This window comes from Actinia tenebrosa, unplaced genomic scaffold (genome assembly GCF_029948245.1).
Source record: "Actinia tenebrosa isolate PJP-AT-01 unplaced genomic scaffold, QUT_ActTen_1.0 PGA_scaffold14__42_contigs__length_11649687, whole genome shotgun sequence".
Lineage (NCBI taxonomy): Eukaryota > Metazoa > Cnidaria > Anthozoa > Actiniaria > Actiniidae > Actinia > Actinia tenebrosa.
In genome coordinates, this window is record NW_028292574.1 from 1134436 (window position 1) to 1159979 (window position 25544).

Here is a 25544-nt window from a genome sequence, read left to right on the forward strand (position 1 = left end):
CTTATATTAACTACGGGATGAATATTTGACTTCTATACATGGATTAGGTCAGTGCATATACTAGCGCTATTACGATAAATCATTCAAAGCAAAACTTCAAAATCTTAATTTTTACTGAAGGATGTCACAGATCGGTAGCACCTGATTAAAGGGGACTACAGATACCAAGGTACGGGAATTTTACACGAAGGAATTCGACGCCGCGACCCGGTAACAGCCAAAACAAAACACTAAAACCTAATGTAAACAACAAGCCACTGTTACGGTACGAGATGTCCATATGGGACATTACACCACTATCCTCGTTGAATTAGTAAATTCCCGCATAACTATGATGTCTCAGTATCTATATAAGACACTGACGACAGTACGACACAGGTAACCCAGTAATAATAACTATGAACAGTAGATCAGTTAATCATATCAGCAATGTTGAAAAATATTGTACTTACCTTTTAGTGATAGCTATTGATTGTTTTTCAACGACGTACGGTGTGTTCCAGCTTTGTCAGTCTCAATGTACAGTTTGACTTTTTCCGGTCGTTATAGTTTTCAGCTCTTGGGACACTTCCTGTCATAAGGCTTGGCACCTTGGCATACTCTATCGCCATAACCATGGTAACGGCAGAGTGTATTAGCAAGAGGAATTGAAGAAAAAGGCAACCTTGATAAAGAGAGTTAAATATTTTTCTGATAACTTTTACTCTTTGCATGCTTTTACGATAATTTGAACTTTTGAATAATATTGACCATTCTGAGGTTATGAAAAAGACTAGCTTGAGTTGGTATTGCAGTGCATTGTGGTTAGGGAACATATTTCCTAGATGACGTCTATTTAGTTCTATAAAACACAGGGAACCCGGCTATATTTTGATTGCTTCTTTTATAGCCTGCAGAGCAGGCGTTCTTTTGATGGATTTGGAAGGATGATGATGGATGAGGAAGAATCGGTGTTTTGGGGTTCCTGTTTCGACCAAGGGCCCGCGAGAAATATGGGACCTAGCTCGCTCGTTCCAAAGTTCCCCCAAAACTCCGGTTTTTTCCCCAAACCCACAAAGACGCCTGCTTTGCAGGCTACTTCTTTTAGAAAAGTAACTTTGTAAAGTCATTTAGAGCGCGGATCTGATTACAGCTGGAGTTTATGTAACGTAAACCACAGGGAAGCGATCATAAACCATAGGAAACCCGTAAAGAGCAAAATTAACTTTCTTGAAAGAAGCAATCAAAATATAGTCGGGTACCCTGTGTCTAAAACAGTCCCACAATATACCATGCAAATCCAACATCCCACCCCTCCCCTAATAATATCGTTACTATTGTTATATAACTACCCTCTTCCTTTTTAGCGTGAAGGAAGGGGCATAGCGTGAGTGAGTTAGTTTATAAATAAATAAGTCAGTGGTTCTCTTTTAGTACCTGTAGTTCTTATTCTCTCTGATCTTCTCTAGTTGTCCTCTTCATAATCTATCTTGACCTCATCATGACGTACCTCGTTCCCGTGGTCAGTGTTGTTGTTGTTGTTTGTTGTTTGTTTTTTTTTCTCTCTTTTTTTTTTTTTTTTTTTTTTTTGAGTTTGATCAACAGTGTTCTTTTCCACTGTCATTGCCCTTGAACATCTGTCTAGTGAAAAAACTTCGTGACTGACTCCAAATACAACATTACGCAGGAATTCCTCTTTGAGTTTAGTCAGTTCGCTTGCCTCGTAAAAACAGACTTGAACTCTAACCCAGATATAAGGCAAAATCCTTGCTTGAGAACTGCGCTTGCAGCCTTTAATCTACACATTAGAAAACATTCTCTATTTCTTCCTAGACTGTTTATAACACCGGCAACCGTTCGTTGACTCTGACAAATCCATGCGTTTACAGATGAACAGATGAGCCCAATATATGATGGGTCAGCGGTATTGAAATGTCAAAGGGGAGTAGTTACCTGATTGAGCACCGTGATCGAGGGCAAAAAATACTTTAGAAAGGAAAACATTATTTCTTTTCCAAAGATAGTGTCCTCCATGGAAAACAAACGAGTAAACATTCCATCCAAAATGCACTAGAACGTTTTTTTCGCGCGCACCTTCGCTTTCCTATAATATTCTACTATGGTATCTTACTATGCTGTTATGTACAAATACTTTTATTGCAAGATTATCTTGACCTCGAATACAAAAAATAAAAAATAAAGTCACCTTTTTCTTGATTTCATTTCAATCTCGCACTTTTATCGAAATTGGGCTCCCTGGGTTAAAACCGAACAGTTTTTTTTTTTTTTTTTTTTTTACATTTTTGTGCTTGGAATGATGTTTCTTTCAAGCAAATTTTATTCGAACAAAATTCCGAATCCAGTATTCACCCTGAGTGCAGCCGCTCGTAGTCTCCCTCGCATCCGTTTTTAGTGTCGGTCGTCACGCAACGTGAAGATCGACACTAAAAACGGATGCGAGGGAGACTAAGCCGCTCGTAACTGTTTTTATACTTGGGCTACCTGTGATTTAATCAACTTACCAAGTAGGGGTGGGAGGGGGATTATTACTCCAGGTGCTCGAATCGTTCATCTGTTGAAGACGAAAAGATGGCGGAAGGCGTTGCAAACGACGGTTATCACGAGGATCTTACTCCTTCAATCGACTCCCTACCACCCCCAGGATACCAAGGATCTTCAGCTATGAGTAGCGAAGGACACAGTGAAGCAACGAGTGGCGAGGTACCAAACGTGGAAGTTCGTAACAGCCCACCTCTTTATAATCAAACGACGCCATTAACAGCACAACAGATGCAAGAATTGACTGAAAAAATGAAACGAGAGGAAGCTAAGAAGTATTTTTCCTTGAGGGTAAGTATAAATGATGTTAATTATTGGTTGGCTCGACTTTATATTCGAGGGCTTTGTTGATCGTTTATTCAATCATGTCGTTTAAGCACGATTCCCTCAAAAACAACTCAAAAAACATTGTGAAACGAGAATGCTTATTTTCTTCTAACTTGTCATAATGATTTTGAAATAATATCTCTTTTTAACGTCTAAGGATTGATTTACCCTAAAAAAAACAACAAAGAAAATCATACCATTCTTTGGGTATACGTAGTTCGCGTTCGTTCTAAATATGATTCTGTCATTATTTATTTATACCTATATGACGTCATATGAGTCAAAAACAATCTGCATTAAAAAAAGTGATTGAGAAAAGATTTTAACTTCTTTATTAAATTCAGACTTCTAAAGTAATGGGTTAATTAAGAATTTATTTCGTATCTGAAGCGAGACTGATCTGAGCTCCAAGGATTACAGGTTATATCACAGGGTGCCCAATTTAGATGAAGGTGAAAATAAAAAATTTCAATGTATGTTATAACAACAATAAAATGGTTACAGCTGACTTGTACACACTTTTTACTTTTTTCCTGAAATTAACATGAAAAAATGGGGTGCATATTATGCATGGGAGTGCATTATTCTTTGATCGCACGTTACATCTTTGTGGCCTCTCAGGGAGCAATGCTGCCATTTAACAAAAGTTTTCTTATTGGCATCCATTGTTAATGGCACCACAATGGCAGCTATGCTTTTATCTTTTAACTCTCTGGGGAATTCTTGTAACCCATTAATACATGGGCGTTTACGGTATTAAAAATTGACTTTAATTAATGTTTTGTATTCAATGTCAATATCTTGTCGTCCATAACACAAATAAGCGAAAAAAGCAATATAAATAAATATTTAAATAACTATAGATATTTTTTCACACACCTTTGTTTCCTAATATATGATAGATCTTTTTCAAGCTCCAAATTACCACTTTGTTCCTTGATTACAAGTTAGCTTATGATTTACTCAGAGTTAGCCTCAGATCAGTATACTGTTAACATTCACAAAGACCAACAGTAAAGTAAAGAATGCACAACTTCAACAATCTCAACACTTTGAAATCCTACCAACTTTACTGGAAAAACATGAATATTCTGCAAATCAAGGCTATCCTGAGAGACAGAGAACTCGAAACTGGAGTATTTCCCTGTGTAGTATATTCTGTGTTGTCCATTTTTACAAATGTTATTAAGTGGGAGAGTAGTAAGGTCGAAATTGGTCTCACCCAAGTCCAGTGCAATAAACAACATGGTTTGGAGCAGCGTGCTTTATGAGAGGACATTGCACGCGCGTGCACTTTCCGTTGCGTCATTGCTATCTATTGTTGTAATTTGTATTTTATAAAAGAAATAAAAAACTTGCTTGCTGTGCTGTGTGCAGTCATAAAGCACTTGGGGGTTGGCAGAACACTCGAGAAGTGTCGAGAAGCACTCCGCTACGCATCGTGCTTCTCCTAACACTTCTCTCGTGTTTTGCCAACCCCTGCGTGCTTTAGGGGGATAATACACCTATTTCAATAAACGTTATCATCGCCAAAAAGCTATAGGCAATAGGCAAAAAAGCTATAGGAGATAGGTCATTCTCGGATCATTAGGAGCTATGCTAGAGGCCTAGCAATGTATCATTTTAAAACCGAGGGTAAATAAAGTTTATCTATCTATCTATTCCAAGATACGAGAATAGCTGGAATTACTTGCGTTTCTGCTTCTTATTCTCATCAAGAACCTGGAGCTTAGTTTTTATTGAAATTGATTCAAGATTCTTTGTATTCAACAAAACCATTTTCATGTCAGAATGACCTATTGCCTTTGGCGATGGTAATGTTTATTGAAATAGGTGTATAAAAAACAAAGGTGAATGTGGAAAAAATGTCCTAATGCATTTAAAATTGATTTTTTTTTACTCCTTTGCATCAAGTTCTGAAGATGAATTCACTCAGAGAGTAGGGGATCTCAATGCTTCTTGCTAATCATTAATTACTTATAATCATGTTTTTTTAGGAAGGACAGTTTACTAATGCCATTGAGAAGGAATGCAAGGAAATTATAAATGAGGAAGAAGATGGAAAAATAATGAGCTCATACCTCCTTACAGAGTAAGTTTGAGATGTTTTTGTCTTGGGCGTAATGTTATCCTATTTCCTGCAACCACTTGTTATTCCCTCATTATTTTATTTAAGTTGTATTGAAATTCTTTTGTCTTTAATTCTCATAAACGATAGTTTAAAATATATATACACTGTACTCTAAGGAATAGGCCTTTGCAACAACATGTCTCCCCAATTAGTAGGGCACTTGTGCCTGGCTAGAAGATTAGAGACATTAATAAAGTTATTATTATTATTATTATGTCACGTGACCCTACCCCCTATAAAAAAAGACAGTTTAGTTATTAAAATGAACACCAGAAATTGAAAGAGCACCTCAATATTAGTAACTAGGCAAAGTTTTAGCTTGTAATGTTGCCTATAGTAGAAATGGCATTAAGTATATAATTGAATATTTTGTAAGGATTTGTATGGGAAAATGTGCTGTGGTATAGCTTGCCCTCCAGCACATTTCCCCATACAAATCCTTATAAAATATTCAATTTTATATTTAATGCCATTTCTCCTGTGTTAGATGTTATAAGCAGGAATAAAAATTGCCTTCTTAGTAATATTGAGGTGGTCTTTCCATTTCTGTTATTAATTTTGACACAATGTCTCTTTCTATGGGGCTAGGGTCACGTCACCTGTTGTTGCAAAAGGCCTATTGTATATGGTTTAAAATAAAATGAAGAAATAGAAAACGTGTGTGTGTGCTCTGTGCAGTTATATAGCATGCGGGGGTTGGCAGAACACAAGAAAAGTGTTAGGAGAACACATGTGTGATAAAGCAAGCAGAATTGCAGAACATGAGAAAAGTGTTAGAAGAAGTATAAGCCTAAGCAGATCTACTGTATTGTGAGACTTATACCAGTTTTTTTTTTTAATTTTAAACATCATCCTTGAAAACAAGTCAGAATACAAGTATCAACTGTGAACATCAATATATATATTTTATAGGTAGTGTTTAATAAATGAGCAGAAGTGTTTTATCAGGATTTAAAAACACGAGGCATGGCCTCATGTTTTTAGACCTGATAAGACACGACCTGCGAATTTATTGAACAGCTTAACAGATACAACACAGACACAAATACTGTAGATTGCTTGTCGAATTTCTAGGTTAGTTCCTTTGTGTTTCGCTAAAATTTTCAAAATTAAAGTGAATCTGGCCAAGAAAATCCAACTTAAATTTTATGCAAATGAACACAATTTTGTATCAGATTTACAACACTCTTCAGGGTTGTGATTTCTGTTGTGTTTTCCTCATGAATTATTAATGAGTTTGACAAGTTTTCATATTGTACTGAATTCTTTTTGAAATGAACCAAGTTTGATAGAGAAAATCCAAGTTGAAGTTTATGCAAATGAAGATATAAAACCTCCTTGATGGTCGTGATTTCTGTTGTGTTTCCTTCATGAATTATTAATGAGTTTTTTTTAAATATTGCATACAGGATTGATCACTGGGACCACGAAAAGGAAAGAATTGTGATGATAACGGAGAAGAAGCTAGTGCTGATCAGGTACAATTTCATAGGTCTGAGGGTGGATGACCATCGTAAAATACCGCTGATCAGCTGTGACAAAATACAAAGTGGACGCTTCACTTACCCCAAGAACACCATGATGATGTAAGTACTGAATTAAAGATTTATTGAGTAGAATTTATCATTTGCAAAAACCAACTCCCTGTGTAACAGTAATTCATATTTCCAAAAGAAAATTATTAAAAACTAGGTTACTATAGTTCCAGTTAATAAATTTATATAACTTGCAAAGAACACATGTATATAATTTATTATTTGCTACCTCAGATCTGAGGGTTATGACTTTGAAGGCTGAAAGACTTGAGATGATTGCTTTACCTTAGCTTTAAATTGACCAAATCCACTTGGGCATGTTGTTTTCCCTTTTCAGACAACATGTCATTCTGTAGAGAATCATTTCTTTGTTTAATGGTTGAGCATGAGAAGACACATGAATATAGATACAACTCAAGCAAAGAATCATATTCTCAAGCTAGGGAATGACAAAGGTCTGAAATGAGGGAAAATTACACTGAAGTGCATTAAGATTAGTTTTACACACTAAAATTCAATTAGTACATTAAGTGCATTTATAACAATCTCCATGACATTTCAATGCCTCATGCTATGATTATCATTATAATACAAATTCTGTTCTGCATTTAGAACTTGGTTATTTGCGACAAAACCATGAGCTACCTTTGCTAGTTGAGTTCAATGTCACATCACACTAATAACATTTTGAATAACTGTGCTTGCAAAAATTAAAGTTGAATGACAACAAGCAATACCACCAAATTATTAACTGTGCTTATTTATTTATCATTTAATTAACAGTTGCAATTTGGCAGAAACGTAAATTTCTTGACACACACAATATAGTATTAGTATTAACGTTTCAAACACCAGTTGCTGTATTCTATTTGGGTTTCAAAATCCGAATGGAATTTTAAACTTCACGAGGATTTTGAAACCCCAATAGAATACCGTGACGAGTATTTGACACAACATCTTATACTCTTTTTGCTATGTTTGTTTTTATTTCAAAGTTCTAGTACTTTGAAATATTTCAAAGTCCGAGTAGTAGGACTTTGAAATATTTCAAAGTACTAGAACTTTGAAATGGGTGCGGTCGTATTTGATGGGGGTTTCAAACTACTGCACGTGGTACAAATAAGAAACCCTGGTTGGTCGATGAGCTCATGAATAATGAATGAGTATAAGATGTATTCTCAAGAAAACACAAAAGCTAAAAATCCCTGGCCTGGAAGTCATCATGAACAACGACTTGTTTGGTTTCAGCCCTCGACATTTCCAAACTGGTCTGAGAGTTTACATGAACAAAAATGTCCATCCTACATTTTTGCAAAACTGGAATCCCTGGAGTAAAGAAATGCCGTTTGTCACGTTCACTTGGCACAAAGCCTTGGGTTATCGTGACGATATTCCGCGATTCATGGATCTCAATGGATTCCAGAAAGATCTTGTTAGTACAATAACCACAGCGCATAATGAACTTCACCCTGGAGTGGCTGAAGACTCTCTTGAATTTAACAACGACCCGATTTTAATCCAAGTTTATTGTGGAGCATCACCCATTGTATACAACTGGAGCATTTTGGGGTTCAATCGTGATAGAGGAAGCTTTGGTTATTAGACAAAGATGTATCGCCTTACTGCAGATACAAAGGCTTGCCATATAGATTCGCATGTTAGCACATCACTGCACCAACAAGAGACTTTAAAGAATGCTTCACAAAATAATATAAATTGATGTATTAATTTGCTAACAAGAGAGTGATTTAGAAGGAGAGAAATAAGCATTCTATAAAAAAAAAAAACAAGGGTCAATCTAAAAGTAGATTTTTTTATGACTGATTGATGGTAAAACGTTTTTAGATTTTCACGCATCATAGGAAGTTAGGCCCCTGGCTAAACAAGGAAACATTTTTCCAGAAACATGTTTACCGCGCGCATGTTTCCCTGATGTTTCCAAGTTTAGCCACTTGCGAAACATCGCTGTGTGCAACAAATTTTGCTTCCCAGACTCAAAAATGTTTTCGTTCTGCGGCAAAAACATTTCATGACGCATGGAAACAATGTTTCCTCTAGCCACGAAAGTCTACATTCTTAAAGTTAGTTACTTAGCAACGCGCGCTTTATCTTCAAAGTGCGCAGACCCTACCCGATGTTTAGTAAACTTGTTTCCTTGTTTAGCCACGACCTATTGCTAAAGATACTGTGATTTTACTCAGACATTCTAGATTGTTATAGGTCACGATAATGAATGAAAAATCGTTTTACTTACAGAAAGAAATTCGTAATAACAATATTGGCTTTTTATACTCTTTTTATACATGACCATGAACATCCAGACAAGGACAGTTCTTCTTAAGCATGATACGCATGTTATAGAGGTTTTGTACCATCACGTGACGGCATCATGTTAGATGGCGGGAACAATCAATCGTTTTACATGAGAAATAATTCAATTCCCAAGAGCAAAGGGATCTAACCACAGGCAGCCCAAGCTGTATTATAGGTGTGGGCACGTTATGGTGCAAAGCCTCTATTGGTCATTCTTTAGCTGTTACTTTTGGTTTCGTTTGATAAAATGCATCAACACCTATATTCATTGAGATGCCTTTCCTGAGTCAAACAAACAAATTGCGTTCTGGTCCAGCCTAGGTACATGTGCCCGAGCGATTCGTAATTTCTCGACATAATCTGTTAGCACTTCCTATTTTCCATGGCTCTCCACCAATCAGAAAGCGAGACAATTACGTTCGTGGTAAAAAAAAAGCGCATTATGCAAGATGAAAATTACCAAATGCGTTTGAACCCGAGCTAGAACACTAAGAGAAAGTAGTCCTAACTTGTCTTATACTCGTTGTAAACATTATTAATGATTAAAAAATAATCCTTCCGGCACTAACGAGGGGTTTTCCTCAGCCCTAATTAAAGTATTTCGCTAAGTAACACGTAGTTTGACACTGATTGGTATTTCGTGTTGTCCTGTTCAGAACTTTAGTTATTTATATTGTAAAACTATTAAGAAAATAATGTTTGAATGAATTAAAGGATCGTCATATGCTTCGTAACTAGCTGCTGGCCTTGTTACATGTCGGCACTGGATAGACTAAGAAAAGTAGGAGAAGAGAATTATAAGGAGAGTCAGTGACGGTCCCTCTTCTGTCAAAACAACGCAAGTCTAACTACCCTTGATTTCTATTTTGGACTTTTTGCATTATAACCCTGCTAGCGAGCCTCCTTTAACTCCTTCACTATAGAGAAGAAAACAGTCCTGTTCGTAGCATTTGGTTTTGATTAAGCACACAGCAAATACCCCTTGCAAGTGACGTCAAAAGAGCTCAATTTGGAGGACAAAACAAAATAATTTCGTTCTATGAGAATTGGATACCTTTGTTTTGTCCTCCAGATTGATTCATTTCGTCATGCTGCAAGGGACTTCGACTTTTGGGAGGTTGAACACTTGATTAGGGGTATTGAATATGTCCCTATGTCATAATTCATGTACTTCTGTACTTTGTGTGTGTGTTTTTGGGTTTTTTTTTGTGTGTTTTTTTGTTGTTTTTTTTGTTTTGTTTTGTTTTGTTTTGTTTTGTTTGTTTTTGTTTTTCAAGGCTTGAAATTAAAAGAAATGCGCTTGTGGGTAATAAGATTGTATTGTTAACACTGCGCGTGTATCTCTTACTACCTAGGCTGACTGGATATGCTGACGGCAATCCGCGCCTACTCCAACATGGCGTCAGAATCCACTTTGCAAGATTAGAACCAGGCCTGTTTCAAAACTGGAACCCATGGTCACAAGACATTCCTTATATTTCACTGACCAATCATCGCACGTATGACTTAACGCCTGACCCCCCTGCGCATGTGCAGATCAAAGGATTCGAAAAGGCTCTGATCGAGGCTATCAATGCGGCTCGGGCAACCGAAGCAAGCAAGATGTCGCTGCCAAATTTTGAAGTAGTTGAGGAAGAACTGCCCATTACAGTGTACTTAGGGATATCGGCGATGATTGTCAACCAGAGCAGACTTGGCTACTGTAAGGACAGAGGTACTGTCTTTTACTAAAAGCCCGATTTTTTTTCTACAATGCTATTCATAATCTGGTATTTCAGTAATGGGTAAATTGAGCTTCTAACACCATCCAGTTGCAAAGGAAATCACATACAAACTATAATCCATTATATAACAGAAGTAGTTAACCGTGATAATTGTCTTTGTAGGTAACGCAGTTTAAAATCTGTGCTCAAAGTTAGATTAATATTTGACCTGAAGTTAGACATTTTATGGTTATTATAAAGAAATATTTTACTTAGATCTTATTAACCGAGCGGGAGGTTTGACGGGATAATCTTGACCGAGGTCGGAATGTACAGACCGAGGTCAAGATTATCCCGTACAGACCTCCCGCTCGGTTGATAAGAGTCATATTATATGACCACTTTTCGCCGTAAGATTAATATGCGATCGGACCGGTTAATACCGGAGAATCTAGACCAGTCCGCGATGCGATCTATCCAATCAGATTGCTCGATTTGCTAGTGTCCAGGCTCTAAGATTCACGGTCATATAATAAAGTATATTATAGACAAAGTGCTGATTCTTCAAGGTCATTTACGCACTTCATTCATTGGCGATGCTATTTTAAAGGCTTTATAGTTTTTTAATTTCAAAGAATTTGAAATAAATGTGATTTGAAAATTGACTACAGTAATCCATGTGTTTTACACCGTTATTCTTGGGCTTTCCCTTTTCTATCAATTTGGTTTTCTTTTCCGGGGTGATGGCCAGAACTTTTTAGTACGGCATCCATTTCATGTATGGGTGAGGTAGAAGATGGAGTTGGTCCATATGCCATATATACAAGGGGCGCTATATGAATAATCATCGATGCATTATGTCTTTCTAACAGATTTTACTGCAACTGCATTTCTGGCTAAGGTCCAGCTTAAAAATGTCGAATAGAGGTTTGCACCATCACGTGCCGGCAGCCATAATTCCCAAAAGCAAGGGATCTTATTGTTCTGCCATCTAACCACAGGCAACTCAAGCTGTATTATGGGCGTGGACACGTGGTGCAAAACCTCTAAGCACGGGTGGCGTGCGCTGCTAATGCGCCGCCTCTCACCAATGCGACCCGAGTTCGAGCCCCGCCGTGCTCGGTTTCATATGTGAGTAGAGTTGTTTGTTGGTTCTCTCCTGTGCTTCGAGGGTTTTTCTCCGGGTTCTCCGGTTTTCCTCCCTCCGCAAAAATCTTCTAAAATTCCAATTCGATCTTGGGCTTTCACCTAGCATGGATCTGTGGTTCCGTTCGTGATTGTCCCACTCTGTGAATACAGACAAAACTGGTAGATTTTTTTTCTCGTCTCGTTTAATGCAAATAAGCAAAGCCTATTGTTTGAATTCATTTGCATTAGATTCGGATTGTTTAGAATATAGAAGCACTCAAATAAATCAGGGGCTCCTCCCAGCCATTAGTACTCCTAATACTACCGATTTGAAACACTGGAGATGTTGGGATAACAGAAACAACTATAACGTAAACATAGGCCAATGTAGTAAATGGTCGTATCAAAACGAAAAAGAAAAGAAATTGTCAAGTCTAATACTGCATGGCCTGGCAATGAAAACAAAACCGTTTTAGAAGTTCAGTGGTGTTTCACCAAGAATCGTAAATGCCTTTTTTTTTATTTTATCTTATTTTTTTGTCCCATTGAATGTCCCAAAATTTTAATTATGTGTCTAACCCTTCAAAGGCAGATAAAACTTGACGTAAACAAGAGTCGCGTGCGATAGTTGTGAGGAAAAATCGTATCGGGTACGTAAATCGGCCTTTAGAGTGTTCCTCCAACAGAATCAATCCGGCCCTGTGTGGAAGAACAGATTGTATTTCCTATGGAACAGATACTTTGCCATAATTGAGATTGCATCACTAATAATCAGGAGAGAGGCGTGGGAAGGGCTGCTTCAATATCTTTTTTAGCTTGTCTTGCAGAGGTGAGGTGGGACCGAGCGAGAAGGGCCTTGCAGGATGAATCGATCTTATAGCGTAACACCACCAGACACGTATTGTCTATAAATGATTTTTTCTTTCACAAATTTCAAATATCTTAGTAAATTTCCATGATGCCATAAGCATCAAAATATCACAGTCAGCATCACAGTAATCTTCCTATGTGTCGTGCATGACCTTGTACAGATATTATACAATATTGGATGAGGTCGAGCATGATATCGTAAATTATCAACACCAAGGCCGTGTTATCTGCCTTGGGCTGAGACAGATAAAACAGTCGAGGGTCATAATTAATTCCCGCTTTTTCGGACGCTAGTTATTACGGACACTTAGTGACGGTCCCGAGGTGTCCGCTGTAACGAGAGTTGACTCATATCATGCAAAAACCGAATTCAATAATTGTTTTATCATTAATTTTATCAACTAAAGATAAAGATTTTGTTCTGTTTTCGAAAAAATAGCAAACATTATTTCAATACCCATTGACTATTGTGTAGTACAACGTCACTGATCACTCCCCTGACTGGATGGAAGCTGGTTGCCTCAGATTAAATATCGTTATACCACTTATGAACGTCATGTAAATATACTTCATGCATGTCAGTCAAGGATACTTTCATATTCAGATACACTTATTTCAATAAAGTTAGTCACCTAAAGAGCTACAAAGCTGAGACCGACAAGGACTATGGATAGACACTTTACATGTTTCAACCGCCGCTTGATAACTGTTGATGGACTTGAGATCTTCTACCAGTTACAAGTTAACCTCCTCTGAGCATCCTCACCTGCTGCAGTTTGTGTCAAAAGCTTTACTTGTTGGATATAAAATATTTCCCATGATTCTAAGCGATCACAGTTTTCTAGGTTTTTGGTGACTAACTTTATTGAAATAAGTACATAGAGGATATTACACACTGCACGGAGTTACAGATTTTATCTTAGAGTGTTCAGAGGTGATTTCTTGGGTTGTATGTTACGTAATAGCCGCCATGTTGGTTGACGCTAACAAAGCATTCCTCATTAGCTTCTCTTGTTATAAACCAAAATGGCGGCTGTTTGATTGTTGTTTATATCTCGAGAGATTTTGAGTCATGCACCCAAAAAACCCCTAGCAGCAATGTAATATTCTGTTTGATAATATAATTCTTAATGAAATACCATTTCAATGTTTTTTTATTATTTAATGCGATTTCTTTAAATGGTGTTAGAGTGAAGTCACTAAGCCTATGAAATAGATATTCAAAAGAACTCGTCATCGCTTATCACTACCGCAAGTACAGCAGTGGCACAGCTCAACGGGGTCGAAAAAAACGGAGGCCCCCGAAACCCCCGGAGTCAGAAAGAAAACCCACCAACTCGGCTAACATGGGGCAACTGGGATAACCAACTCCGAACCTCGGTGGTGAGAGTTGAGTGTTTCACCACCACGACATCCTGACTCCATTTATACTAGACATTTATTTTTGTATCCGCAATTTTGTTTTTGTTTTTCTTTTTTTTTTTTTTTTTTTTGCGGATACGGGTACGGTTGTATCCGCAAATTTTACGAATACGCTGACGTAAACACGATTTTGCGCATGCTTAATAAGAAAAACTATCCGTCAAAGGGACTAGGCACTAGCGTGCATCAGGGCGGATCAAGAAATTTCCGGATACGTGTGGACAGTGCAAACGATTCGAATACGCTGCGTGTGGACGCGAACATTTTCGTATCCGCAAAAAAAAAGTTTGAGGATACAAAAGTTTTGTACAGACCCCTAATTCCATTGTTTTCTTTTGAATATTGCATGTTATTAACGTTTTTGTATTTCACGGGTTAAATGCCTTCACTCGATTTCCACGTGAAGATATCACATTTTAGTAGAAGAGAAAAATAGATATTTCATCAATAATCATATATTCAAAAACAGATTTAAGCCATACAATAGAGTGCATGTCATATATCCGTGTAACAATTACTAGCTATGTAACGCTTATAACTACTTAGACCTCAATCATTTAGTTGTCAAATAAATGAGAATTCACAGGCATCAGCTAAAAAAGATGTTGAGAGGTGTTTGCTTTTGTTCCCAATGTTCTACTTCACCAACAGAGTGCATACCAGATATCTGCGAAAAACTTTAAACTGTAAGAAATTGCACCAATTTGCACGAATTCGTAAGTTCAGTAGAGACCTCAGTAGACCGTAGACCTACAAAGCTTTGCACTAATGAGTATTACAATTTTGTAAGATTAACTTTTTCAAGGATAACAGCTACTTCAAAAAAGGTTGAAAACTGAATAGTGCATACTAAATGTTGCATTCCAAGACCAAAGGGCATCGTGGGTCTCATTAATTTAAAATAAAAAGTAAATATACAGCAATTAACTCCTTACATGTAGTTAGTGTGTTGTTTCAGATGAAATACACTAAAAATAGAATAAATAATTATTATTAATCCTACTTTAGACATTGTCACTATGACCCACAATGCCCCTTGGTCTTGGAATGCACTATTCAGTATGCAGTATTCAGTACTTAACCTTTTTTGATATATCTGTATATGGTATGCACTCTAATATTGACTATCAAGTACAAAATAGCTGCAGTTTGACAATACATCTTTGTTTCGTTTCATGGATATATGGCACGCACTATACCTTAAGTACAAACAAATCTAGTATTTAACCATACAGTAGATTAGCTCTCATAAAATAACAACTCGTAAGTTTCTGATTTGACATGGTAGATTTGAGACCCCAATTGATGGTTTTCAACCATTCCCAAGAGAATTAAATAACAAGAGACACGGCGGCCATGTTGGAGGATATAACAAAAGAATTCATTGACAATTCTTTTGTCAAACTCCTCCAACATGGCCACCGTGAAAACCATCAATACAACAGGTTGGAAAACTTTCTTTACATGGTATTTAATCCAATATCCAAACACGGAGAAGAAAGTTGGAAAAAGAGAAAACAAGGCACAGCCTCATTTTCTAAAACAACTTTGAGGTGTTTGGTTAGAAGACTAAACATTCTTTCATTCTGCAAAAGTTTGTGGTGATTGTAAGAAAACAGACCATTTTCGAAATTTTGCGTAATCTGGTCAATCAATCTAATTATTATGACCTCAGACTATTGCAAGTTCGATGGTCAGACACCAAGAGTACACCAGAAAATAGACCAAAATCTGTAGTAATGTTATGTGTGGTCTTAGAAATTTGAAACGCTTTATCATACTTTATGCAACAAGGCCATCCATACACTATTTTCACAAAATGTTTTCTTTTGCCTCCATAAAATTTATAAGAAAAACTAGTGACAAAAAATTACTACGTTTCGATGACATCTTGTCATCATTGTCATCTAGTTTTTCTTATAAATTCTGTTTCTATTTCTAAAGTTTGCCTCATAAGAGTCCTCCATAAAAGACACAAATTTTCCTAATTACAGTACAATATAGACTCGTAGTTCGCAGGGAAAAAATTCTTCCCAGATTTTACAAAAGAAAAAACTATTATACAAGCCAATTTTTTTAGAACTCAATAACATGTTTAATTACTCTGCCTCTATTTATCAAGGTTATTGTTTGGTATATGTATGTATTCTACGTCCTAATATTGAACGCACATCTGAAACAAACCGTAACGCATCCAGCATGGGTAAAAGATTCAAAAGTGCTGTGTCCGATGGGTCTGCAAACCAGGATTTTATTGCAATAGCATTATCTGCAAGCACAAAAGATACACCATCGTTCAATAATATAAATGGAAATAAATAGTTAGTGTACTACTGTAGGATGTTGCACAACCTCAAGTACAATAGGTATTATTACTTCTAGTTCACTCAATAATTAAAAATTATTCAATTCTGATTGGTCAAGAGGGGTACAATCGATCCTGAAAAATTTTATCCATGTTTTTAACTTACAAAACATAATCCATATAACACTTAGGCCTTGAGCGCTAATCTTTTTAATATGCATGTTATTGTCCTTATCACAATTAGATTTTTTGAATTAAATGACTTTGCTTCAACAACTTTTAACACTGTGGTTCCAAAGGTCACTGGTTCAAGCCCTACTGACACATTATGTGAATTGAGTTTGTTTGATGTGTTGTTTTCTCCAGACCTATGCTACAAGGGAAAAAATCAACCCCTTAGTTGAGAGTTGTGTGCATAGAACATTGAATGTAGTAGTAGTGTGTGTGTTTGCACCAATAGCAGATATTATGCATGCAAAGGAGATGGAAATAAGATAACAGGCATTATATACACCCGATAGCCTCACTTGTATGATTCTTATGACAACTATTACTATGAAAGTCCTAGAACTTGTATTTCCTCATGAATGAAAGTATAACACAATAGACCTATCCCGAATTTGCTTGACTGGTCACGAAACAATGGTTTCAAGTCGAGGTTGGGCTCAATAGATAAAAAGAATCAAGTTCAGTCTCGACTTCAAACCATTGTTTCTTGGTCAGTCAAGCGAATTCGGGATAGGTCTATTTGTGCTAATTAACTGAACAAACAAATCTCTATCAGATACTCCCACTGACAGTTATCTCTTAGTTTTTTCTCATATCAATAGGCAGGTTACTCACCAAGGTTATAGGTGTAAGCTTCAGGAGAGTTATCAAGTATAAATACTGATGAAAGATCATCACATACTTTAGATAAATCTTTGACATAACAACCAAACCCATGTTGTAATAAATGTGTACTGCAATGCTGTCGAACATCAAATAGATTATTACAATAATTAGTATCAGAGCTTAAAATAAAGTCCCGTTATTGGACAACCTCTGGTTACAATCGGAACTAAATTCTGGTCAAATGGCATGACATGGCAATGATAAAGAACCTTCAGGATTCAGTACTTCTGTCGTCACATCACTAGACATAATTTTATTAAAGTGCTACTATGACGAAAATCGCTCAAACTTGGATTCAGCTGAAACTTCCTAAGAATACTCTTTAAAGGTCCAATAATCACTGTATGAAGTGTTTTCTCGATATTCAGGACGAAAGTATGATATTTTTACGATTATTTTTTGGAGTCTGTGACATCATACACTCAACATCGAACATCGCTCCATACATTTCTTTGTAGTTTATGATCAAAATATCAGTAGTAAAGGGAGAAAGAAATGCCCAAACACCCCAAAATATAAATCATAGTCACAAGTAATGTGAAATAAGCACATTAGCCACCCTTTGGGCTTCATAGGAATAAAATAAATTAAGGATTTATATACAAAGAAATATATGTAGCAATGTTTGATGTTGAGTGTATGATGTCACAGACTCCAAAAAATAATCGTAAAAATATCATACTTTCGTCCTGAATATCGAGAAAACATTTCATACAGTGATTATTGGACCTTTAAAGAGTATTCTTAGGAAGTTTCAGCTGAATCCAAGTTTGAGCGATTTTCGTCATAGTAACACTTTAAATGTAATTTAAATAAATTCCATCTGTTTACCTGTCTAAAGTATCTTCTTGTCAAAATACCCCTATTGTTATCTAAATGATCTGTTACTGCTGATCCATATTGCTGTTGAGTAAGCAAATTTATTAGCAAATCACAACAACAATTCATATATTTGTCATTCAAATCGTATGATACTGTGTATATATAGATACTTAGCATATACCAACTTGTGTACTTCCTAAGAACGTGCGCGTTCATTGGTTAATTGGAGGTGAATATTGTGCGATATTCACCTCTGAATCTCGGAATATTGAGTCGGCATTAAAATGACATCTGTCGGCAGTCATTTTGCTACAATTTCCGATGAGGAAATTGAAGAAATGAAAGTAAACCCCATTCCTATCAATATTAAAAAGCTTGAAGACTCGCGTCTCAGTAAATATTCCCCGATATTCACTTCGCCTTCGGCGAATAATTGCTAAATATTTATTTATTTATTCATAAATGAGATGAAATTATTTTTTTACATACTTCTGTACTGGCTGTAAAAACAACTAAGTTGTACCACTGACTGACCTATACATCATCAACAAGATAATAAATAATAAAAATTTGAAGATATTATCTTTATTGCTACATATCTCTACATGCCTGAGTAGTAGGCAGTCTTATGGAGATGGCATACAGATACATGGGTGTGTAGGAGAGAAACTGAAACAGGGATGGTAAAAGGTTATTTAATTGTGCAACAGCATTAAATGACCACTTTTTTTTTTTTTCATGAAACGTGAAATGGCCAATTTCATCATTTTGTGAAATGTGATTTGACCATTTTTATTTTCTATGAAATGTTATTCGTACCCCTTTACCACCTGTTTCCACGAAATGTGATTCGTACCCCTTTACCACCCTGTTTCCATGAAATGTGATTCGTACCCCTTTACCACCCTGTTTCCATGAAATGTGATTCGTACCCCTTTACCACCCTGTTTCCATGAAATGTGATTCGTACCCCTTTACCACCCTGTTTCCATGAAATGTGATTCGTACCCCTTTACCACCTGTTTCCACGAAATGTGATTCGTACCCCTTTACCACCCTGTTTCCATGAAATGTGATTCGTACCCCTTTACCACCCTGTTTCCATGAAATGTGATTCGTACCCCTTTACCATCCTGTTCATATAGATCTAAATAATAATAATAATTAGCTTAAGCAATTTACTTACACAGTCAAGAAAAAAATCAACATGTGGTCTTTTGTAAACTGAAAACATAACAGGATGTCTATCTATTGAAAGCTGTAAAGTTAAAAAGAACATGGAGCATATGGTTAGCAGAAAGGTTCTCTATAAGTACTACCAACAAGCTTTAAGTGTTTACAGCATCTGCTGCTCTAGTGTCACATTAGTAAATTGAGCTAGATGTACACATATTCTTCCCATGCAATATAGACTGTTAGTAAAAATACGCAGGTGATTCTAGAAAATCTCGAGAGCTGATTGGTCAAGAAACTCACACTATCACAAGATAATCACCTCGAGCGAAAAAACAATATGGCGGCCAGCCGCTTTGTTGCTGTTACCAGGAAAAAATGCCTTTTATCTTCTTTTTTTTCTTTTTTTGAAAGAATAACCTGTGTATTTATACTAAAACAATATTATTTGCCTCAGGCTGAGTGATTACTGGGGAATATTTACCTCTCTGTTCGAAGACTCACATCTCTGTAAACATTCCCCGATAATCACTTCGCCTTCGGGGAATAATTGTTCAATACTGTAGCTGCACGAACTATCTTTCTAACAGTGTTCATAATATAAATATTTAAAAATTAATCCTATTTACCACACCTTAAACATTCAAACTACCCAATAATACTTTACAAGTCAGTCATTACAATGTATCCTCTACCCTTCAAACTACCCCCTATAGTGTACTGTAGGTACACTGTATGAATAGACAATGATTACTACATAGATGATGAACACTTCCTTCAACTAATAACATTTTACAAGTTAGTCATAAGGTATACCCTCTACCCATTTATCTTCATCACCACCTATGAATAGACCCCTTGCATTGAGTCAAGAGAGAAATTCTTCTGTGGGACAAAACAGTAGATACTTTTTGCATGTTCTCAGCAAGAACAATTCACCTTTTCAGCGCTAGCTTGAATTGTCTTATTTTCACCAAAAAGTTCCGACATCGTTATCGGATTTTCATACAAATTCGCTGACTTTAAAGAAAAAATTTGGGTGCAGATTTCTTAAGAGCAGTAAGAAAAGCTTCAATCAAGCTAATAAAATGATGTTTACTTGTATTTAGAGAACTAACTAAACAAACTAAGTAAATAGTTCATTTAAAGTCTATACATTTGTAAGGAAATTCAAGAACAAGTTTCAAACTTTTTGGTGACAGTAACACAATCTTAAACAATTTATACTCCATTACGGCTAGCACCGAAAAGGTTAATTTCTCAGCTATGAAATCAATGCAAGGCGTCTATAGTAACATAAGATCTATATAATAATCTATACTCTTACCCTCATGGTAAAATCTGGATGAGTGCCTAGTCTGACTGTTTGTCTTGCGACACTGTGGAAAAATCAGAAGATCAACTGACATATAGCTGTAGGTGTTCTCATTTCTTGGAAGAGGATAGATTCTCTCAACTAATTTACTACTCCAAAACCAGATGACAAAAAATGTAACTCATCCTCCCCCCCCCCCCCCCCCTCAACCCCCTAAACAACACAACAGCAGATAATGTAAGCTGCAATAGTAATAAATATATAATAATAATAGACTGTTTTGCTATGTTGCAAATGCACACTCGGATCGGCTGTAGGTTTACAAATCAACCTGTTGTACCGTACTCTCGCTTGCTCTCGCACTCTCACATGCAATGTTCAACTCAATTTGCATAGTGATAATGCCATTGCGTCACTTCCGACAGTTCTGCTTTACATAATTTTTCACCATTTATCCCACATACTGTACAAACACCTTAAGAATAAGAGAGTCTGTTTAGTTGAATTATGATACCCAAGCAGTACTACAAGCAGCACCATTTAAAAACAAGAAACCATACTTATTTAAGGAATGGTTTGGGCTGGAATGGGATAACATTAATATGGATATAACTCAAACAATATCATATTTTCAAGAGTATGAGACATCTCATTCCTGCCCACAAAGACATGGCACAATTCAAGCAACAGTACAAAATATACGATATTCTTACCCATCATGATGTGTGTGAACTAAAGTTTCATCCAAATCTAGAACCAATGTCTTTTTCTTTACAAGTTCTGGAAAGAAACATTCAAGATTATACTGGCTTATAATATGTGTTATTACAGGGTTCTAAATTTAACAAATAGACATCAGTTTTGTATGTGTCTGTCCTCTTATTGACGATAAATTGCATCATCACATTGTCAAAGTAGTGTGGATTCACGAGACGTAGGCGAGTGGATCCGCATACTACTTTGACAATGTGATGACGGTATTTATGGTGAACAAGAGAACAGATACAAAAAACTGATGTCTATTTTTTTTTTACAATAACAAAAACGATAAAAACTTCTCATTTTTAGCAATCAAAACAACCAACGGAAAGAGCGTGCGCTCATTGACGTCAGCTTTACTGTATCTGTCTGTCCTCTCATTGATGATAAAAAATGACCAATCGGCGCACGAGAAATTTGTAAGTTATTGTAAAAAGGAATATATACAGATATTGGTTCTGTAAGAGTATTAAGATTGAAAAGTGATGATACGTACACATGTTTATGCGTCCAAAAAATAAACGGAGGGTTTTACCATGGAGAGTATAAGTCAAGAGACATTCTTTCAACCGGTAATATTTTTGAATTAAGGCGATTCATTTGTGAATAGGAATGAACACCAAATAAAAAACAGTGAAAGATGATGTCCAGTAAACTGTGCCTGTAATAATAAATTTTCATTTGTTCATAATTATTTTTGCCTTAAACCTTTAAATCTTAAACTTGGCCATTGGCAGGCTGCTATTTCGAGCCCTGTATTAACCATGGTAATTTAGACATCAACTTTCGTAAAGAGAGGAAATTAATAAGTCATTATAAAATGCAGAGAAACCTCAGGGAAGACCAGAAGAGAAACCACAGTATATACAGGTACAATATAGTTATTTCTTTCTGCTCCAATATCCTAAAAATAATGCATTCTAATAGCCCACCTCCGAGATATGCTTTGATTGTCACACACAAAGGTTTCAGTATACTAGAATGGTACAAAATATATATGGTACACTAAAGATACTTACTAAGTCGTTCTATAGATAATGGTGATAATGGATATATATCATACTTGATAGTCTTATGCTGAATTACCTGAAATAAACATTAACATAGGAACAAAAAAAATTAACCTTAAAAACCCTGAATCAAAAGTCTCAAGCAATATGTGTGCGTACTATATTACAGTCACAGTGTCATATGATCTACTGGTGCATATCCCTATCCTACAGTGCTTTGCAAATTGAAATGAAACTTTGCATCACCAGTGCTCAACACTAACTTTTTTAGAGTTTCATGGATTTCATGATCCAAAACCAAGACTCAGGATTCAAAATAATACCGGATTCAAAATTCTAATTCTGATTGGATTATACTTTTCCTCAAATGGAATGATCCAATGAGAATTCAAGTTTTGAATCAGTTATTATTTTGAATCCAGAGTCTTCATATTCTCAAAAAGGATTATAATAAATTGCAATATTTGAATAATGAAACTGTTAATGGAACGGAGTGGGGTAAGCTTTATACGCTTTGACTGTAACTGCCATGAAGCCATTCAGTTATGATTTGTACAAATTGTTTTCCCTATATGATAACATTTAACTTCATAATAATATATTCCCATATCAAGAACGAGTGAGTCCTTGAGCAAGTGAGGGATTTACAGTTTACAGTAAAGTCTTAAATCAAACATTCACAACTGATATTGACCCTAAATGTGTTCTAAAATCTTGGCTATTAGACCACTACCAGTATCTATCAATAAAAAAATATATATAAATTTGAGCTCTGAAATAGAACATGTTTAGCATTGTGTGCTTAGAACATTGAATGTAGTGGTAGTGTGTTTGAGTGAAAAAGTGTCCCCATTTAGTGCTAAAGTGCTAGAACAACTTGACACTGTAATTAACCTATTATTTAACTGTCTTATTTGGCTGTTTGTTTTTTTTCAAATAACTATGGCTTTGATGTAAGTTCTATGCACAAGCATTTTCAACTTATACATGTATGAACCAGTAATATCAAGATTAGTAGAATATACAGTAAACAGACTAATAAATTTCATTGCTGCAACAAAATAACATCCACATGACGGTAAATTTAGGCATGGTCGCAGTATGGCTACAAATTTGCCATAATGTTTCCCACTCATCCAAAAACGGCTCTAAATATATATTATTGCACCGCTTTATAAGGAGCATCGTGCATGTCCAACCTCGTCTCCATGGAGGAAAAACCCAAGATTTGAATTTGGAATCAGATGCACTTATTTCAGCTTATGCAAATATTTACACAATCTTCCTTTAAGAACAGGAACATGAGCTGTGAAAAAACCTGAATGATATTTTTAACCAAATTTATTATATAGATAAAGCTGTATGCTTAGTTACCAAGATACAATGCAAATTTTGCATCTCAGAACCTGAGTTTTTTGACACTTCTATTCAAATTTTTTGTTTGCAAATCAAAGTACTTGCAGTGTGGCTCAAACTCTTTAAACATATATATATTTGCAAGCTTTCCTCATAGCTGATACCAGGGCGATTATTTTCACGAAGGAAATTAGAAACACCGGCAAAACGGTTTTCAGTTTTAGATTTCCTTATTCAAGAAATCTAGCCACAGTGGCTCTATTTATGTTGTATTAAACTATCAAATCTTCTTTTGCACCTCTAAAAGACTGCATATGTACAATTCGAACAGATACTGCACTTTTGTTAAATGTGAAAAGGTTTTACAACAATCAAAACAAGCAAACACTTCTTCGAAAATGGAAACGAAACAAGTACGGTTCTTCTTTCCTGCTTTGTTTATTCTAAGTTTGTACTCAGCATTTGCAATTCCTATTAGGTAGTTTATTTGTTATATAAGCTTGCTGTAATTTAACCACTAGCTTAGCAAAGAGGAGAAGTGTTATGAAAAAACAGTTAAAGTTTTCATCCAACAACTAACAAAGTAATGACTTTCGCCGGCTGCGAACAGTACGAGTTTTCAACGCCAAGGTCCAAACCGAAAGAACCCTGAGCCACCACACGAATACAAATATACAGCCCAGCTTTGCACAATGTGAACTTCCACCACTATTAAAGCAAAAACTGAAGCAAAAAATAAAAAAAGCTTACCATTTTGAGATTGCTTCGTAGAACGTAGAGAACAAGCGTCCATATTTTTGATAGAGCTACAAATACAAAACGAAGGCCTACCAGGTTTAATAAGCCTTTGAGGGAGTCCATACTGATATATATGCTCATTTAAGGCCCTGCGGGTATAATTCTAGCTTGGTATTCAAGGTAAATAATCGTTTCTAGTAATTTGACTTGGATAATATTCTCAGCACAAACTCACTCGAAACTCGGCCATGTTTTTTTCTCTCGCTGACCTAACAGCAATCTGGGTAATGGGTGACGTCATACAGTCTGGTGGGATACGAGAGATAGGAAGACAGTAGGAAGACTAGAATGGCCTTTCAAGTCAGGGTCTCAGTTAAATAATATTTATTTATTGTCAACCAAATAACATAAACTAACTCAATACTCAATGTTCAACTGATATAGTCTAGAAGCATTGAACAAGATTCTTGGTGTCATGATAGACAGTAACACATGTTCTGGGTACATCGCATTGTCATGTGTAATGTTCCATCATTATAGTAGTAGGCTGTCTCTTTTACGTCAGTCGCATCAAACCCTATCTAGTAAACTAGTAATTTCTACTTTACGATACTATGATTATTTTATAAACACTGGGGAAGTACTTCATATATTGTTCTGCAGCTTGGACGTGGGGTATTACTCGAATCAGCTTCTACTGCGACTCCTTCGTCTTCAAAAACGGGCTGCGTGTGCACTCCTTGACGCTGACTTCTCTTAGTCGTCCGTTCCCTTATTTTCCAAACTACAGTAGATACCTATCTTTGATTCATATACTTCTAAACCCCTGTGCACCAAAGACCCTGGAGATAAGTCAGTCATCTTGAACCAATCAATATCAGGGACTGATCAGGTTCAATACAGGAGTTCTTCTAACTAATGGTGGCAAGGCCAGACCTAATATTACGTATCTTCTCACAACAACAAAATCAGCAGATCTTTTGGTAAGTTCGTTCAGGTTTTTGTGAGCAGGTGGCTGAGGTTCAGTTTTCCGGTGTAGTAGTTTGTCCATTAAAGGGAACAACTCGTCTGTGCTCTCTTAAGGAGGCTCTGGGTAGTTTTGGTCTGGCACACCTAGCCGCATTGAAACGGCTACGACTTCGTCTCGAATAACTCGATCTGCAAGCACTCACGCAATGTCAGGAAGGGATTAAAGACTTCAAAAA

The 25544-nt window shown here is 36.2% G+C and overlaps 2 protein-coding genes across 5 annotated transcripts in view; one reads left to right on the forward strand and one right to left on the reverse strand.

The window, feature by feature from the left end:
- The first annotated feature begins 2488 nt into the window (after positions 1-2488).
- LOC116298775 (tumor protein p63-regulated gene 1-like protein) overlaps positions 2489-25544 on the forward strand; it is a 102910-nt gene continuing 79854 nt past the window's right edge. Inside the window, exons 1-4 of one of the 4 annotated variants that reach the window (XM_089029696.1) lie at positions 2491-2829; positions 4863-4957; positions 6406-6582; positions 7780-9578. In XM_089029696.1, coding sequence (XP_088885822.1) covers positions 2569-2829; positions 4863-4957; positions 6406-6582; positions 7780-8134 — 888 coding nt within the window. In that variant the 5' untranslated portion in view covers positions 2491-2568 and the 3' untranslated portion in view covers positions 8135-9578. Of the gene's footprint in view, positions 2830-4862; positions 4958-6405; positions 6583-7779; positions 9579-10199; positions 11213-25544 lie in introns of those variants that run through there. The other 3 variants (XM_089029695.1, XM_031707328.2, XM_031707326.2) reach the window with 3 other exon arrangements.
- Positions 12577-24632, reverse strand: LOC116308405 (CTD nuclear envelope phosphatase 1A). The gene is made up of 9 exons (XM_031718815.2): positions 24352-24632; positions 22255-22321; positions 21190-21256; positions 20489-20540; positions 19175-19246; positions 18478-18522; positions 17998-18069; positions 17116-17242; positions 12577-16236 (listed from the first exon to the last, which is right to left on the reverse strand). Exons 1-9 carry the CDS (start codon positions 24478-24480, stop codon positions 16091-16093), a joined length of 777 nt encoding a protein of 258 aa, XP_031574675.2. The 5' UTR covers positions 24481-24632; the 3' UTR covers positions 12577-16090.

Bases quoted from the DNA above. Each gene is read 5' to 3' on its own strand.
- LOC116308405 (XM_031718815.2), bottom strand. From the start codon at position 24,480: ATGAGCATATATATCAGTATGGACTCCCTCAAAGGCTTATTAAACCTG. The intron at 21,257-22,254 runs GTAAGTATCTTT...GTTTCTTTCCAG, and splicing joins ATTATCTATAGAACGACTTA to AACTTGTAAAGAAAAAGACA. The intron at 20,541-21,189 runs GTAAGAATATCG...ATTTTTCCACAG, and splicing joins GTTCACACACATCATGATGG to TGTCGCAAGACAAACAGTCA.